The sequence below is a fragment of the Pituophis catenifer genome, unplaced genomic scaffold (assembly GCF_029215685.1).
Source record: "Pituophis catenifer annectens isolate HBS135680 unplaced genomic scaffold, rPitCat1.0.hap2 SCAF_7, whole genome shotgun sequence".
NCBI lineage: Eukaryota > Metazoa > Chordata > Lepidosauria > Squamata > Colubridae > Pituophis > Pituophis catenifer.
The window spans coordinates 14520022-14535347 of record NW_027256887.1 but is presented as its reverse complement, the minus strand read 5'-3'; the positions used below and the strand labels follow the sequence as shown (position 1 = coordinate 14535347).

The 15326-nt window shown below is 39.9% G+C and overlaps 1 protein-coding gene across 1 annotated transcript in view; it reads left to right on the top strand.

The window, feature by feature from the left end:
- Positions 1 to 2724: 2724 nt before the first annotated feature.
- The window catches only part of CERK (ceramide kinase), a 39889-nt gene continuing 27287 nt past the window's right edge, over positions 2725 to 15326 (top strand). The window contains exons 1-2 of the mRNA XM_070947051.1: positions 2725 to 3309; positions 13599 to 13712. Coding sequence (XP_070803152.1) covers positions 3162 to 3309; positions 13599 to 13712 — 262 coding nt within the window. The 5' untranslated portion in view covers positions 2725 to 3161. The remainder of the gene's footprint in view (positions 3310 to 13598; positions 13713 to 15326) is intronic.

Genomic DNA, 15326 nt, shown 5'->3' with positions numbered 1-15326 from the left:
TTAAAAGACAAGAAAGATGTAATTTCTGCAGCATGGTTTTGATTGGGACACAAGGAATTGAAGTCATCCAGACGAACATTTAATTTCTGGTTTTGTTAGATGAAGGTGGTAGAATTGTTATTCACCAATTCTTCAAAGTTTAGCTTCATTTTTAAGAGCGTCAGGAAATGTTAATGTTAGCATAGTTTCGTTTTATTTTAACCCATGTGTATACATACCTCATTTTAAAACCAATGATATTCTCCGGTTGGTATAACCTGCCCACTTCCCCAAATTTCCATCTATCATTCTTCAGCGTAACATCTAAAAATGTTCCTAGTTAGCAAAACTATGTATTGATTCTCCAGCAGTTTCCCCAATTCAGCCTTTTCCAAAGATGGAGATTAGACAAGCACAACTCCCTTAAAAAAAAAAAAAAAGCATGAATTGTTCTTTTGAAGGCATTCTGCAGGGAACATCTTCAGGTTCACACCCATTGTCCCTTTTTCTCCTAGAACAAAAACTTCTGCTATTGCATATTCAAAAGCATGTAAGTATAGATAGTTCTCAATACGACCGCAACTGAGCTGAACAATTTTGTTGCTAAACAAAACAATTGTTAAGTAAGTTTTGCTCCATTTTATGACTTTTCTTGTTACAGCTTTTAAGCAATCACTGCATTTGTTAAATTAGTAACGCAGTTAAGAGAATCTGGCTTCCCAATTGACTTTGCTTGCCAGAAGACTGGAAAAGGTGAACACATGTAACCTAGCAATAGCACTTAGACTTATATACGCTTCATAGTGCTTTTAAAGTCCTCTCTAAGCGGTTTACAGAGTCAGCATATTGCCCCCAACAATCTGGGTCCTCATTTTACCAACCCCGGAAGGATGGAAGGCTGAGTCAACCTTGAGCTGGTGAGATTTGAACTGCCGAACTGCTAGCTTGCAGTCAGCTGAAGTAGCCTGCAGTGCTGCATTCTAACCACTGCACTGCCTTGGCTATATTCTGGTTGCCAAATACCCACATTTTGATCACGCAACCATGGGGAACACTGTGATGGTCATAAATGTGAGGACCAGTTATAAGTCACATTTTTCAGTACTGTCATGTAATTTGAATGCTCATTAAACAAATGGTCATTGACTATCTATACCTCTATTTTCATTCAGTGGAATAACTCATAAACCTGGAGCAAGAATTTCCCTATTTTCCAAAATCTTTCAGATCCCGCTGTTGTCCTTTCAGGAGGAAGATTTTTGATAGATTTGAAAATATTATGTTTACATTCTAGGACCTATTGCAGAGGGCCCCAAACCTTTGGGGCCATTACACACATTTGGAAAGCATATTATGGTCATTGTTACAAAATCTCCAGTCATAAAACAAGAGTTTAGTAGAAGGCAACCATATCTACAGGCTGCATCCAGCCAAAATCTAATTTTCTAAAAAACATCCCTGGGGTTTATATGGTGCCCTGACTCCATGTTGGAAATACAGGATATACATTATGCTGGACATTAGCTTTGAATTCCTTAAAAATAAAGAGATTCGGGAACAAGTATGGCTCCTTTATTTTTCCACCAAAAGTAATATTTTTTTTAAACCAAACAGGAAAATATGAACAAAAATAGCAGAGTATCCAAAGATTAGCAATACTTATGTTACTAATTATGACAAACTTAATTATTTTCTAGTTTGCTAACACAAACACACCATCCTATTGTATTCCCATTTTGCAAAATCAGGCTTTGGGGACGGCGGCTATTTTTAACATCTGTCTGCCAACCACAATTTCTCTTGCCCACTGTAAGGACATGGACAGGGGCCAACTTCTGCTTCGGTTTCATCTGCCAGCTTCCTTGAACAGCTAAAGGAAGCAAATCTGAAGCAACCTTGAAAAGCTGCCCATTTTTGCCATTTTCAAAAACATCCTCCTCATCTGTCAGAGCCATGAATGCGAAAGAAGGGCCGAGGCAAAAGTTAAGATCATCTTTCGACTTGTTTTCTCCGGACTTAAGCTGAGGGAGGAAGAAGCTGCAATCTCCTGACTAGAGGGCTGATTTGTGATTTAAAATCAAAATCAAATCAAACCTTTATTGTCAATGCACAACTGTTTTAGTCACAAAAAAAAAAAAAACCTGACAGAGAAGCCTGTTTTAAGGGAACGTTTAAAGGGCCCAATCCTCGATGGCTGGATGAAGAAACCAGCCAAGTGCAAGGTCACCTATGAAACAAGAATAACAAGAGTTTATTTTTTATTTTTATTTATTTTTTTTATTTTGTCGAGTACATATTAGATAATATATACATAAGCATGAATTGAATACATAAAATGAATACAATTAAAAGGAACATTAGGACAGGGACGGGACCTTGGAGGTCTTCTAGTCCAACCCTGCTCAAGCAGGAGATCCTATACCAGGGATCTCCAACCTTGGCAACTTTAAGCCTGGTGGACTTCAACTCCCAGAATTCCCCAGCCAGCTTTGCTGGGGAATTCTTTGCAAAGCTGGCTGGGGAATTCTGGGAGTTGAAGTCTACCAGGCTTAAAGTTGCCAAGGTTGGAGACCCCTCCATTTCAGAAAAATGGTTGGCCAATCTCTTCTTATAAATAGAAAATGGCAAGGAAGCGAAACTCGTCTCGCCAGCCCGAAAGAGCTTAAGGGGTCGCTCTGGCGTGGCACTTCGGTGCCAACTTGGCTCGGCGTCTTGCAACCGCCCACTTGGCATGAGGGCGGCGGCGGAGACGACGACGACGGCAGCACTTTTCCCACTCTAAGCCCGAGGCTGGCCGGCTTTGCAGACGGGAGCAAGGTCAGCTCCCAGCCAAAGGAGGAGGAGCGGGGAAATCAGGCTGGGCCGATCCACCCCGCTCCGCAATATCCCTCAACCCCATCCCGACTTTCGCCTTCTTCTGGCGGCCCCTGAGGGCGCCGCGTTAGAGACCCGAGGCCGCTTCTGAGCGTGCGCAAAACCCTTCCTCGCGCATGCTCCCTGCGCGCGGAGCTGCAAATTCTGAAGGATAACAGATTCTGAAACATCCGACGGGCGGACTTAACCCGGCCGCCCCTGTGGCGGCGGCGGCGGCGGCGGCGGCAAACGCTCGCCCAGCCCCGGACTGAGCAGCCCCCGCCACAATCATGTCGCCTAATCCAAGGACGCCGGGTCACTGAAGAGCCATGGGCGAGCGGTCCATTCCGGCTGGCCGGCGGACCCAGCTCATCTCCTTGCTGGTGCTGGAGCAGCGCGCCCAGGAGGTCACCTTAGACCGGGAGCTGGGGCTCTTGGCGTGGCGGAGCTTGGAGCCGCAGCCGCGCAGGGGGCGAGGTGAGTGGCCGCCGGTGACCTCTCCGGCATCCGTGGCAAAAGGTGGGGGTGGAGGGGGGGAGCAAGCTTTTAAAGTCAGGGACTTTAGAGGAAGGGACCTTGGAGGTCATCTAGCCCGACCCTCTGCTCACGCAGGAGACCTGCACTAGAGATTCGAACCGTCGAACTGGGCGACCTTTCTGATCGACAAGCTCAGTGTCTTAGCCACTGAGCCACCCCAGCCCTGTTGAGGGTGGGGGACATGCACCCTGGTCCTTGGAAAGTGCGTTGCTGCTGGGCATGTGCAAAGTGCTGAACTGTCACCTCCTTTATCTTTCAAGGTCCAGGAGATCTCAAAAGGGATCCTTTTAAAAAAGAGACCTAACTAAGGCAACATTTGAAATCTTTTTTTTTGGGGGGGGGGATTAGAAGAAAACTGCAGGGACTTGTCCAGCAATTGGACAAGGAATCAACACTGACACAAGTACCAAACACACAACTCCAGTATATACTGCGCGAGCTGCACTGGCTGCCGGTGGCCTTTCGGGTCCACTTCAAGGTGCTGGCTCTCGCCTATAAAGCCTTACATGGCACGGGCCCGGGGTACTTGCGGGACCACCTCCTACCGGCCTCCCACCGCCCAGTGCGGTCACATAGGGCTGCCCTCCTCCGGTGCCATCGGCCAGACAATGTCGGCTGGTGGCCCCCAGATTGAGGGCGTTCTCGGTGGCCGCATCGACCCTCTGGAATGAATTACCCACCGTGTTCCGGACAGCCCCTGATCTCCGTTCCTTCCGCAAAGATCTTAAGACCTGGCTTTTTACTCAACTCACCTGATCTGGTTGGGTTTTTTAGTTAACTGTGGGACTTTAAATTGGAATTTTAATGCTATTTAGTGATATTGTTTTTATTGTCATTTTGTACTTGTGAGCCGCCCCGAGTCCTTCGGGAGAAGGGCGGCATATAAATTTTAATAAAATAAAATAAAATAAATAAATACTAAAGCAGCTGAGTTTGGGAACCAGATGCGCTTGTGTATTGGTCTCTTAATTTTAGGAAGTTGCCTTTTGGTACCTTAGTTAAAAATATGCGCCTTTGAAAAGTTATTTAAATTCTTAAGCCATTTGGGACGTTTCTGGCCCCTAAATGAAGGTTCTACTTCCTTTTTTTTTTCTTCTGGGCCTAAAGAAAAACCTCACACCCCTTTCAGTATTTGTTTCATTATTTGTCAATTTATGATCCTGTATTGTGAAAGGAAGGAAAATTAACTGACTCAGTTGGCCCAGTTCTGAAATATCTTTTACAAATGTAGCTTGCAGTCAAAAACCTTCTCATCTTAGGAAAGCTTTGGGCTTAACTTGATGTCCCTTCCCCTGCCACCAATGTTTTAAGTATTTTGAAATCAGTATGAGTTATGTAAGTAGCACACAATATTTGGCAGCTGTAAGTTTCCCTCGTTATAGTGGCAACTGCAGGTATTTAAACAACTGCTGTGAAAAGTTTTATAATGATTTTATCAGTCTTCCCGTAGTGAATCATTCCTATCTGACATCTTAAAAGGACCAACAAATTGTGAATTGGTTTAGTGTTACTTCTGTGTATTGTACATAACCGCACGTAACATTTGCTTTCTCAGCCAATATCTGTTAAGAGCCTATTGACACAATCTGTAGAACCTTTACTAATAATCCCCAGTGTATGTCAACGCAGCATATATATTTGAACCCCATTTGAAAAGTATCAACAGTAGTTTGTCCGATCTCAGTGTCAATAACAACTTTCTGCCATTCTATGATTGCATGTATGATATGACTGGATTAGCTTCCTCTGCTAAAAAGCCATCGTAGACTTTTTAACAGCAAGAGAAGCCACGACTTCGTGATTTGCTGCAGCTTCAATGGCAACCACAACAAAAATGCAATTTGGAAAACTTTTCATTTAATTAACTTCTCGAACAATAGGTGTATTGTGTGCTTATACTTGAACCTCTTCTCTGAGAGATGTTATACTAAATGTTGAGGTACGTCATAATTTAAAAGCTCGCCTTGTTATGTAAGACTCACCCATCACTTGTGGTGAATAATGAGACATGAAGCCAACTAGCCTATCTGGTTATTCCAGACAACATGCTTCCACCCCAGCCTTTTTTGATTGCTCATAGTTTTATCATTGTTCTTCAGAGTTTATTAATGTTTTTTGGCTATCTGCAAGGTCTCTTAAGCAAAGGAAACTCCTCTTGTAATCCATCTCTACTACATTCTCCACATATATTTGCTTTCCTCAACCTTGGCACTTTCCACATGAGTGGGCATCAAGTTTCTAGCCAGCAGCTCCCTTGCTGAGAAGTCAGTGAGTTGAAATCCACATATCCAGAAGACTCAATCATCCAGTTGAGGAAGAATATCTTACTACCTTATCTTATCTGAACTACAGTCAGAGGAAGCAGCAAATTTGTAATTAAGTGTGCTTTTAGAAAGACTTCCCCTATGTAAATCACCTTGCCTCAAACATCACATTTTTCAGAGCTGGGGCGAAAAAATCTAGATATGATTTACCATTGGCAATAATCCCACATCTTCTCCACACATTTTTTTTTTGGGTGGGGGGGAGGATTGTCCATTGATTAAGGAAAGATGTTATAAACTTTTAACCAATAATCCAAGGAGCTGTCCATTTGAAATAATCCTTCTTTCAATACAGGCAGATAATTGCTAGCTTTCATTTCAGAATACCTCAGGATGTTTATTTCATCAGAAGTACTTGCTGCATAAAAACTAAAGCCGCAATCTTTCCCAATTCTTGAGTCCACAGTGTCTACCTCCCTATAGCGGCTTCTTCCTTTACAACGGTCTCTCTTCTCCTGATATATTTTAGTTTCTCTATCTTGGGAACCTTTTTTCTTTTTGCAGGTAATTAGCATTGTTCCTGGCTTTTTCAGATAAGCAAACATACTTTGTTTCAGTTGACCTTTGGAAATGAAATATAATTGTTTTATTTCCCATGTATATTATGTAACATGAACTTCACTACATTCTATTCCATTGAAGAGCAATATATTCATATATTGCAAAGCATTTAAAAGGGAAATTCGCTGACTGGTGATTAGTATTATGACACAAGGATTTTCCAAGCACAGTAATCTGAATGGTTAAAGGTCTCTCCCTCATCTTTGATTACTTTATAACTTATTTGATAAACAGAAAATTCCTCAGATCAACATGCAACCTCTACTACACTTATTTCCGAATAAGAGAAAGTAGCAAAGAAACCAATCATGCAAAGTTGCGTATTACTTTAAATGCTTTTCCTCAGGATTTATACTCCTTTAAAGTGATGGAATTTACACAGTTAAAAACTGCACTGGATGAAATGAAACTGATTTTTTTTTAGATAAAGCAGAAATTTTATATCTTGGAGGAGAAAATATCGAAGTTAAAAAACTTTAGTATTCTTCACATGGAAAATGAACCATTCATCTTCAAAATCCTGATAAACAGTGTGCCATGGATTTTAAAACAGTGTTGAGAGTAAACAAAAATAAAGTGATGTGTCTAAAGAGTATGTATAGATTATTTTTAATTATGCATTGTGACATTGAGCATTTATAGTTTACAAATGAATGTATACTTTTAAAAAAAAAAAAAACTAGAAATTGCTTATAATATGGACTTCTATTCAGGACAAAGGACCAGGCCTATTGGTCCTTGTGTTGTGAGATTTTTAAGATACACAATGCAGATTCATAACCAATCGTTATATTGATAAGTGCGAGCATTAGAATAGAATGCAAAGATAATTTTATTTATTAAACTGGTGTGCCACCCATCTTGCCAGCGTCAGTGATTTTCGCAGATCTGCCTCAAGAAGCAGTTCAGAAGTTATTCATTAAAACTCACTTGGCAGCAAAATTAAAGTGAATTAAACTTTTTCCCTGGTTTTTAAATTTGTTTCCAATAGAAGAGAATGTCTGTAGCAGTGGACCCATCCCTCACACTTCTACTGATACCCCAAAACACACAGCCCAGATATACCTTTCTGTCAGTGGTGAAATCTAATTTTTTTTACTACCGGTTCTGTGGGTGTGGCTTGGTGGGCATGCAGGGGAAGGATACTGCAAAATCCCCATTCCCTCCCCACTCTGGGGCCAGCCAGAGGTGGTATTTGCCAGTTCTCTGAACTACTCAAAATTTCCGCTACCGGTTCTCCAGAACCTGCTGGATTTCACCCCTGCTTTCTGTACAATTGTTTCATTATTAGGGACTCCAACCCACAGCATTGCTAAAGAATTGACAAAAAAGCTTGAACACATTACAGAGGGAAGCAGATACTCCATCAATTCCTTATTACAGCTTCTCCAAAGAATAAAAAAAGGTGACAATAGATGAAGATGAAATCATGGTCTCATTTGATAGCACAACAATTTTTGCACCCAAAGAACCAGAAATAGCCAGAGATACATGACTGCACTACTACATAACACACCTGACCTAACCAAATACACCAAGACTGAAATATCCACAATCATGGATCTTATCAACTTTTGCCTAACCATATACTTTCAGTTCAATGGACCAATATATCAACAAATCTAAGGAAGACTTATGGCACCATCACTTTCAGGACTAATAGGAGAGACTGTAATGCAACACCTGGAGTCTGTAGCATTCCCATGCATACAACCCAAAGTATGTATCCAATACATAGATACACAATTGTCATAATAAAAAAGGACCAATCAGAGAATATACATGAAATCATCAACAGCATCTTCAAAGGAATAAAATCCACTAAAAAAGTAGAAAACAACACCACACTATCCTTCCTGGATATTTTGCCAGTGGTGGCAAATTAGAAACACAAGTCTAACATAAAACCAGCCACATCAGCCAAGTGCTCCACTACCAAAGTAACAACCCCACAAAAGAAGCTATGTAAGAACACTATTTAGATTAGCACAAATACATGGCAGCACCTATTAGAAAAAGGAAAGAGGTTATCTATACAACATCTTCCAACAAAATGGATATCCATCAACTTCATCAAAAAGGCCTGAACAATCAATCCAATCAAAACAAGCTCTGAAAAGGATAACACTGCCATACATCAAAAACATTTCAGAAACCATCAACAGACTACAACCGCATACAGTGTAAGAACTACTACAGCCATTATGTAGGATAAACAGAAGACTAGCAGAGCACATCCAGGAACAATAACCAGCACTCAGAAGACATGATGAAAACTCCTTAATTTCATAACACATTGACAGACTTAACTATAGTTTCAACTGGAAAACTGTGACCATCCTAGAACAAGCCAAGTCCAAACAAGGTAGAGAATTCCTAGAAGACTGGCACTTGGGCAGATTAATCATCAACAGGCACATAAAGATAAACAACATCTACATACCATTCAAAAGACAATCAAAAAGTCTGAAACACCTCCTCACCAGCAATCAACACCCAGATGAGCAGATATTAACACCAAGATTAACATTAGACCAACAATCAAGAAGTAAACAATACCCTTATCTGAATCAATACCAATTCAGATAAGTAGACCAACGGTAAACTAGTGCCCAGTCAAGAAACCCCCAAGGCCACTCCCACCAATACTGACAGGGCAAGCCACTATTATATAAAATGAGAGCAAATCACACTCCCTACTAACACTGATGATGTTATCTAGTTTGGGTGATGAAACATCTGCAAGAAAACAACCGAGCTCAGAGAGCACCAAGGACCCCACAATTAAATTTGTTTAATCCATTGATTCAGCGGGAAGACCTGCTGACCTCCCCCCCCCAATGTATTGTACCAATACAACTAATGTATTGTACCAATACTACATGGAGGTCAGCCTCCATGTTGTATTGGTACAACACATTAGTTTGGTTGATACCCAGGTTGTGTGAACTCAGGGCAGAATGGCTAGTTTATATTTCAGTGTGTTACCCTGTTTTCCCCAAAATAAGACATCCCCTGATAATAAGCGCAATCGGGCTTTTGAGCGCATGGCAATAAGGCCAAGCGCTTATTTCAGGATTCAAAAAAAATATAAGACAGGGTCTTATTTTCAGGGAAACACGATAGGTAAATTTAATAAACCATGATTCAATTAACATGTGTTCTGTTGTGCAGAGAGAGAGAGAGAGAGAGAGAGAGAGAGTGCTGCTGAAGGGAAGAAAGGAATTTCTCCCTAAGATTTCCTCCAATTTTTGGAGGAAATGTACCTGGCTTTAACAGAACTTAATTTTAAGACGTTTTAGTATTTTGAATTTATAGATTATGCATTTCTTTAGATGGGATGAATCTTCCTTTACAAAAAACAAAAACAAAAACCCTGCTATTGGTATTTTCCAAGATACTTTCTGCTACTGTATTTTCAGTATTTCTTATGGTATATTCAGTAATTTCAGTACACTGCATTCAGTATTTTTGGAATTACTTTGAATTTATGATATTTTCTGTGACTGACATCCACTAAATTGGCAGAACTAATAGAAAATCTTAGCTTTCTTTCCAACTATTAACTTTGTATGACTTGACAGTCAGCCAAAAATCTTGACTACTTCACAAGTGGTTTTTACCAGACTGGCAGTCTACAAGATATATTAATCCAGTCCTAAAGCAAGGTGGGTGCACCCCAGTTTTTTATGCTTCTTAGAGAAGTTTCTCATTCATCATAGGGGGCAACGTGACTGTTTTAGGCAGGGGAAAATTATATTTCAGTCCACTGTGTGTATAGTGAAACAGCAAATAAAAAGCTCCCTCCTTTGAGTCTTCAGAAAAAAGCAGAAAAGCTGCAGTTGTCCAGCAAGAAAACCACTTTTTCCTCAAGAGTGGAAGGGCTGGGAGAGATGTTGGCTCATATGATTTGTAAATAAGGGAAGTCTGCCTGAATTAAACTCGGTGCTGGCAACGTCTTGTAATTTTTGTGACAATAATATGGAAATAGGTTGCTATTGCTTTTTTCAGGAATTTTGTTAAAACCCACCTACTTGGGATTTTCCTGGTGCTGGGATCTGCTGAGTTCATGTATTGCAATAAAATAGGTTTTTTTGAATGAGCACTCAGAACTTATTGGTTATAGTTTAACAAGCAGTTGTAATTGTGGCTTACTCAACAAGTCATGGTTAAATAAACTATAGTTTTGAAGGGTGATATTAATGTTTGGGTCTGTTCAGATCTTATGGTATGACATGTGTTTACTAGCAAAGAGGCAATCCAAGAATAGCACATCAATTTCTCTGAACAGTTCCAAGACATGCATTCATGGCAGAGTTCTAATGTAAGACTTGGAAGCTAAATCTGCATAGCATTCAAACTCCGATGAAGCTAGCCAGGGATTGGTACCTACAGAGACGCTGGAGTAAAAGGGGTATGTGATGTTCCCTTTAATGACAAAAAGACTTGGGAAAACTATCCCTCATAGTCACAAATGCTGGAGTACATTTTGTTCCTAGTTATTTCCCTTGATTTTTAAATTTTAGTTAAGATGGTAGATACGATAGATAGATAGATAGATAGATAGATAGATAGATAGATAGATAGATAGATAGACAGACAGACAGACAGACAGACAGACAGACAGACAAAATGAATGAATGAATGAATGAATGAATGAATGAATGAATGACTTTATTGTAACTTTGAATATACACTAATCCGCATACATTAAAATGAAACTTTGTTGCATACAGCTCTCAAAGGGTCACCACCTCCAATATATACTACATAAAAATGACAATAAATAAATACAAAAGTATGCATATACCCACATATATGAATCACTTCCTCTGTCATGTCTTGTCTGCCCTTTAATATCTTTAGCATTTCCTCCCTTTCTTGATCTTCTACACATTGTAGGCATCAGCTTTCTCTTACTGATTTGCCAACCCTAATATATTTTAAGTTTAACTTTAACTCTAAGATGAGTGGATTTCAGCCAATAGAATTTCCCGGCCAAATGTTAAAATCCATTGATTTTAAAATTGCCAGGTCTAAAGCATACTACTTTAATCAATCAGGACTCAGAGACAGAGCTTTGTAACAGGATTAACACGCTGGTTGCTATGCATGGATTCAGAGCTAAAATAAGCTCTGTGTTTGCAGTTCATTGTTGTTTTTGAAACAAACAGAGTTTAGCTAAATGTAGGCTTTCCAGAACAATGCAACTATATGGATTTGAACAACAACAACAAAAAGATTCATCCTAAATAAATGAACGCACAAAGCACTTACTGACATAATTTTAAAGCAAGGGATCTTTTGGAGAGAATCATCTGACAATTTTCTCCCACATTCTATTTTTTCACCTCCTATAAAAAGTCCTGTTTTTGACAGCCATGATATACATTTGTTTGTTTGTTTGCTTGTTTGTTATTTATTTATTTATACTTCATGTTTCTAAACCTCCCAGCTCCCTCATAGAGAGACTTTGGGCAGTTATACTGAACTATAAGGCACAGATCCAGATTCTAAATTTTACTCAAAGGCATGAAGAATAGATTTTATTCATAGACCTTAGCTGCTTGCAACTGTTCTTTTCTTTTATGAAGCTGATATCGTCATAAACTCCTAAATCATGGTAGCAAGAACCTACCTTGTGGCAGTTTTCATTTCAGCCCAAATCTCATTATGCTCTTGGCATAATTACTTAGGGCTGGGCTTGCTTTGAAAATGATTTGGGGGAGAAAAATGGCTTCTTGTCTTACAATTTGCACTCATAGCATGAAAGCAGTCTGTCTTTAGTGTAACTCTTAAAACTGCTGCAGAGCCTGGAAAAAAAGATTTAATGAATAAGAGAGAGATGTTGTCTTCATCTAATGCGGGGGTGTCAAACTCACGGTCTGCGTCCTGGATGCCTCACACGCTGGCCACGCCCACCCCATTTTAGCGAAGGGGGGAAAAGTTGTGATACATCACGTGACGACAATGTGACACCGCAAGTTTGACACCCCTGATTTAATGTTTGAAGCAAGTTTATAGAATAATTTCTGCAGGTGCATAGGTCTAATACAGGGGTCAGCAACCTGCGGCTCTGGAGCTGCATGTGGCTCTTTCACCCCTCTGCTGTGGCTCCCTGTCACCCAAAATATGCGTCACAACTGCCAATGTGCAACATCCGCCGGCATATGATTTTCAACCCCCGGTAGGCCAACCATGAATAAATCCAAGAAAAGAAAAGTTTCAGAAGAAAACATAACATTTAATTCAATTACATATGCTAGTTTTGTGGCCGCTCAGGAAATAGTCAGGCACAGGAGGGGTTTTTGTGGCTCCTGGTGTGTCCTTTTCTGTGGGAAATGGGTCCAAATGGCTCTTTGATTGTTTAAGGTTGCAGACCCCTGGTCTAATAGCTACTAATTTGATATACTAAGCACCCAAAGTCCTGGGTAGTATTTAGATGAGTACTAGGAATTCCCAGAGTTGTAGATTGAAAAGGTGGCAGTGACAAACCATTTCTATCCAGTGGTCCAGACACTCACGGGACCATAGTGGCATGAAGGCACCAGGAACTTTGGGGAAGATTTTACTTTAGTTCTTTTCTCCTATGATAATAAACATTTCCGCAAAGTGTTTTATTATCCTATAAAGATTGCCATCTTCTTATCTGGGGCACAAAGAGTCTAAGGCTGAGAACTCGTAAAATAATACTGAATTACTAGATCAGTAAACCTGATTAAAAGCTGGCTGGGAGGATTCCCGGAGTTGATGTCCACACATCTTAAAAGTTGCCAAGGTTGAGAAGAACTGTACTGTATCCCATCACTGATCTCTTTCCACATTTCAAAATGAGAGTAAAATCAATATACAGTACATGCCACTTGGATTCCTTCCTCCATCCATTATTCCTCCAAGTTTCCCATAATGGAATCTTTTCGTTTTTGCCTCTATCAAAAAAAATATACTGTGTGGTACATATGTTGGGGACCATCTCCTAATATCTTTGATCCACCTTGTTATTCCAACCTGTCTCATGTGTTTATAAAATGTCACATGTGTTTTCTCAATCCTCTGAACAGGATATTTTGACTTACAGTTTCTGATTATAAAAAAACTATATCACTCCCCACAGACATCCGTTCCTTTCACGGAATGTATTTTGAGAGTTTATTTTTCAGCTTTTCTTCGGCAACATGCTTGATTTAAATATCCTCTGAAGTGAATGCCTAAAAAATGCTCCCTACAGACATGTCGTTGCCCAGCAGAAGCAGAAAATGCCGCGCAAGAGATTCCTTTGGGTCCAGCTAGGCTGTTTGTTTATTTTACAACTCTTCCCCTTTTTTTTTTTTTTTTTTTTTGCAGAGAGCTATGCTGTGCCCATTTCTGAGATCATTGCTGTTGAGGAGAAAGAAAGGGAGGCGAAACAATCTCATCCTGGAAGATGGCAGAAAATGGCAAAGCCTCATGCGTTCACCGGTAAAAAAAAAATAAGCCACATTTTAGTGCAAATAGTTTTAAAATTATTAACATGCTGGGTTTGCATAATATATGGAATCAAACAGGCTGGATTCGCATAACTTCCTGAGAGAGAGTGAGAGAAAGAGGGAGGGAGAGAGAGAGAGAGAGAGAGAGAAGAGAAAATTGATGAAACTTAATATTCCTCTTCTGCAGTAGCTACAATTGTGACTGCCTTATCAAGAGGTTATATGCCAATTGAACTAAGTTATTACTTGACAGAAGATCTGAATTCACTCAACCTTTCCCCCACATTTGCTACAGTGGAGCATCCAAAATTATTTCTATGCAGAAATCCTTCTTTGCAGAAAGGAGATTATTAAGATGTCTTTTAAAGACCTTTTTTTTCGTTTTCATACTTCATCTCTTGCTATTTGGCTTCTTGAACTCTGAATTTCTGTCATGCAGCCTGTTCCGTTTTCAAGACTTTTGTAAATGCCGCAGAGTAACATTTGCCTGACTTTTATAGTATTTACATGATACACAATAAACTCTCTCGTGTAATCCTTTAAATAGGGTAGAGTCAGGGCAACTGACTGGAGCTGAGCGTTTACTGGCTGGATGTCCTTCCTGATGCTTATGCGAGTTTGCAGCAGATCCATGACCATCTGTAACAAATGGTTTTCTTAAGCATTGAAAGATTCTTTTTTTAAAAAAGTGACCTTTTTACAGATTTAAGCACCGTCCCTTTGCTTTGTACAATGAATTTTTAATTGGGAAACCTCAACCAATTTCTATGATTTTCCATATCACAAAAAATTTCTGTAGATTAGTAACTGAAAAAAAAAATTGGAACCACAAATAAATTTGTGCTGTTGGTATAATGGTTAAGTATTGGATTTGGACCATAGACACCAGGTTTAACCCCCACTTAATAACATACAGTTTGTTTGATTTCAGTCTATCTTTACAAGGTGGTGGTTATGGGAATAAAATGAGGGGAGCCCCCCAACATGGAATTCTCAGAGAAACAAGTAGGTTAGATATGCAAGAAATCAGTCAAGTATCCAGAGCCAACACATTCTTCATTTCTTTTCATCGATAAATAATATGCAGAAAACAAGACAGAATCAATATGCAGAAAACAAGACAAATGAATTTATTCATTTAGCTGAAGACAGTGTAGTTAGCATGCCCTCATCTTTTTTTTCACAACAACTTTTTAAGGGGGGGGGGAGATAAAGGACCAATGCAAAGTCACCCAGAGAACATCTGTGAATGAAGGTGGATTACAAGATGGGCCTCCCCACTCTTAATCCAACACCTTAACCCTGGTCCTCAGTTATTTTCTAGGATAAATTGGTAAGTTGCTGTGGACTGTATTTCCCTAGAAATCTTAGAAATATAATCCTCTCCAATAGCTGCTGCTGGAATGTGACTGAATAGAATGAAAGGGGGAAACTCTTTAATGCATGGGATGCAGTAAACCTTATTTAACTTATCCGATTCAATTTAGATCACTCTTTTTCAATCTTGACAACTTTAAGGTATGTGGACTTCAGCGCCCAGAATTCCCTAATCAACATATGGGCGGGGAAATTCTGGAAGCTGGAGTTTACACATCTGAAAAGTCAC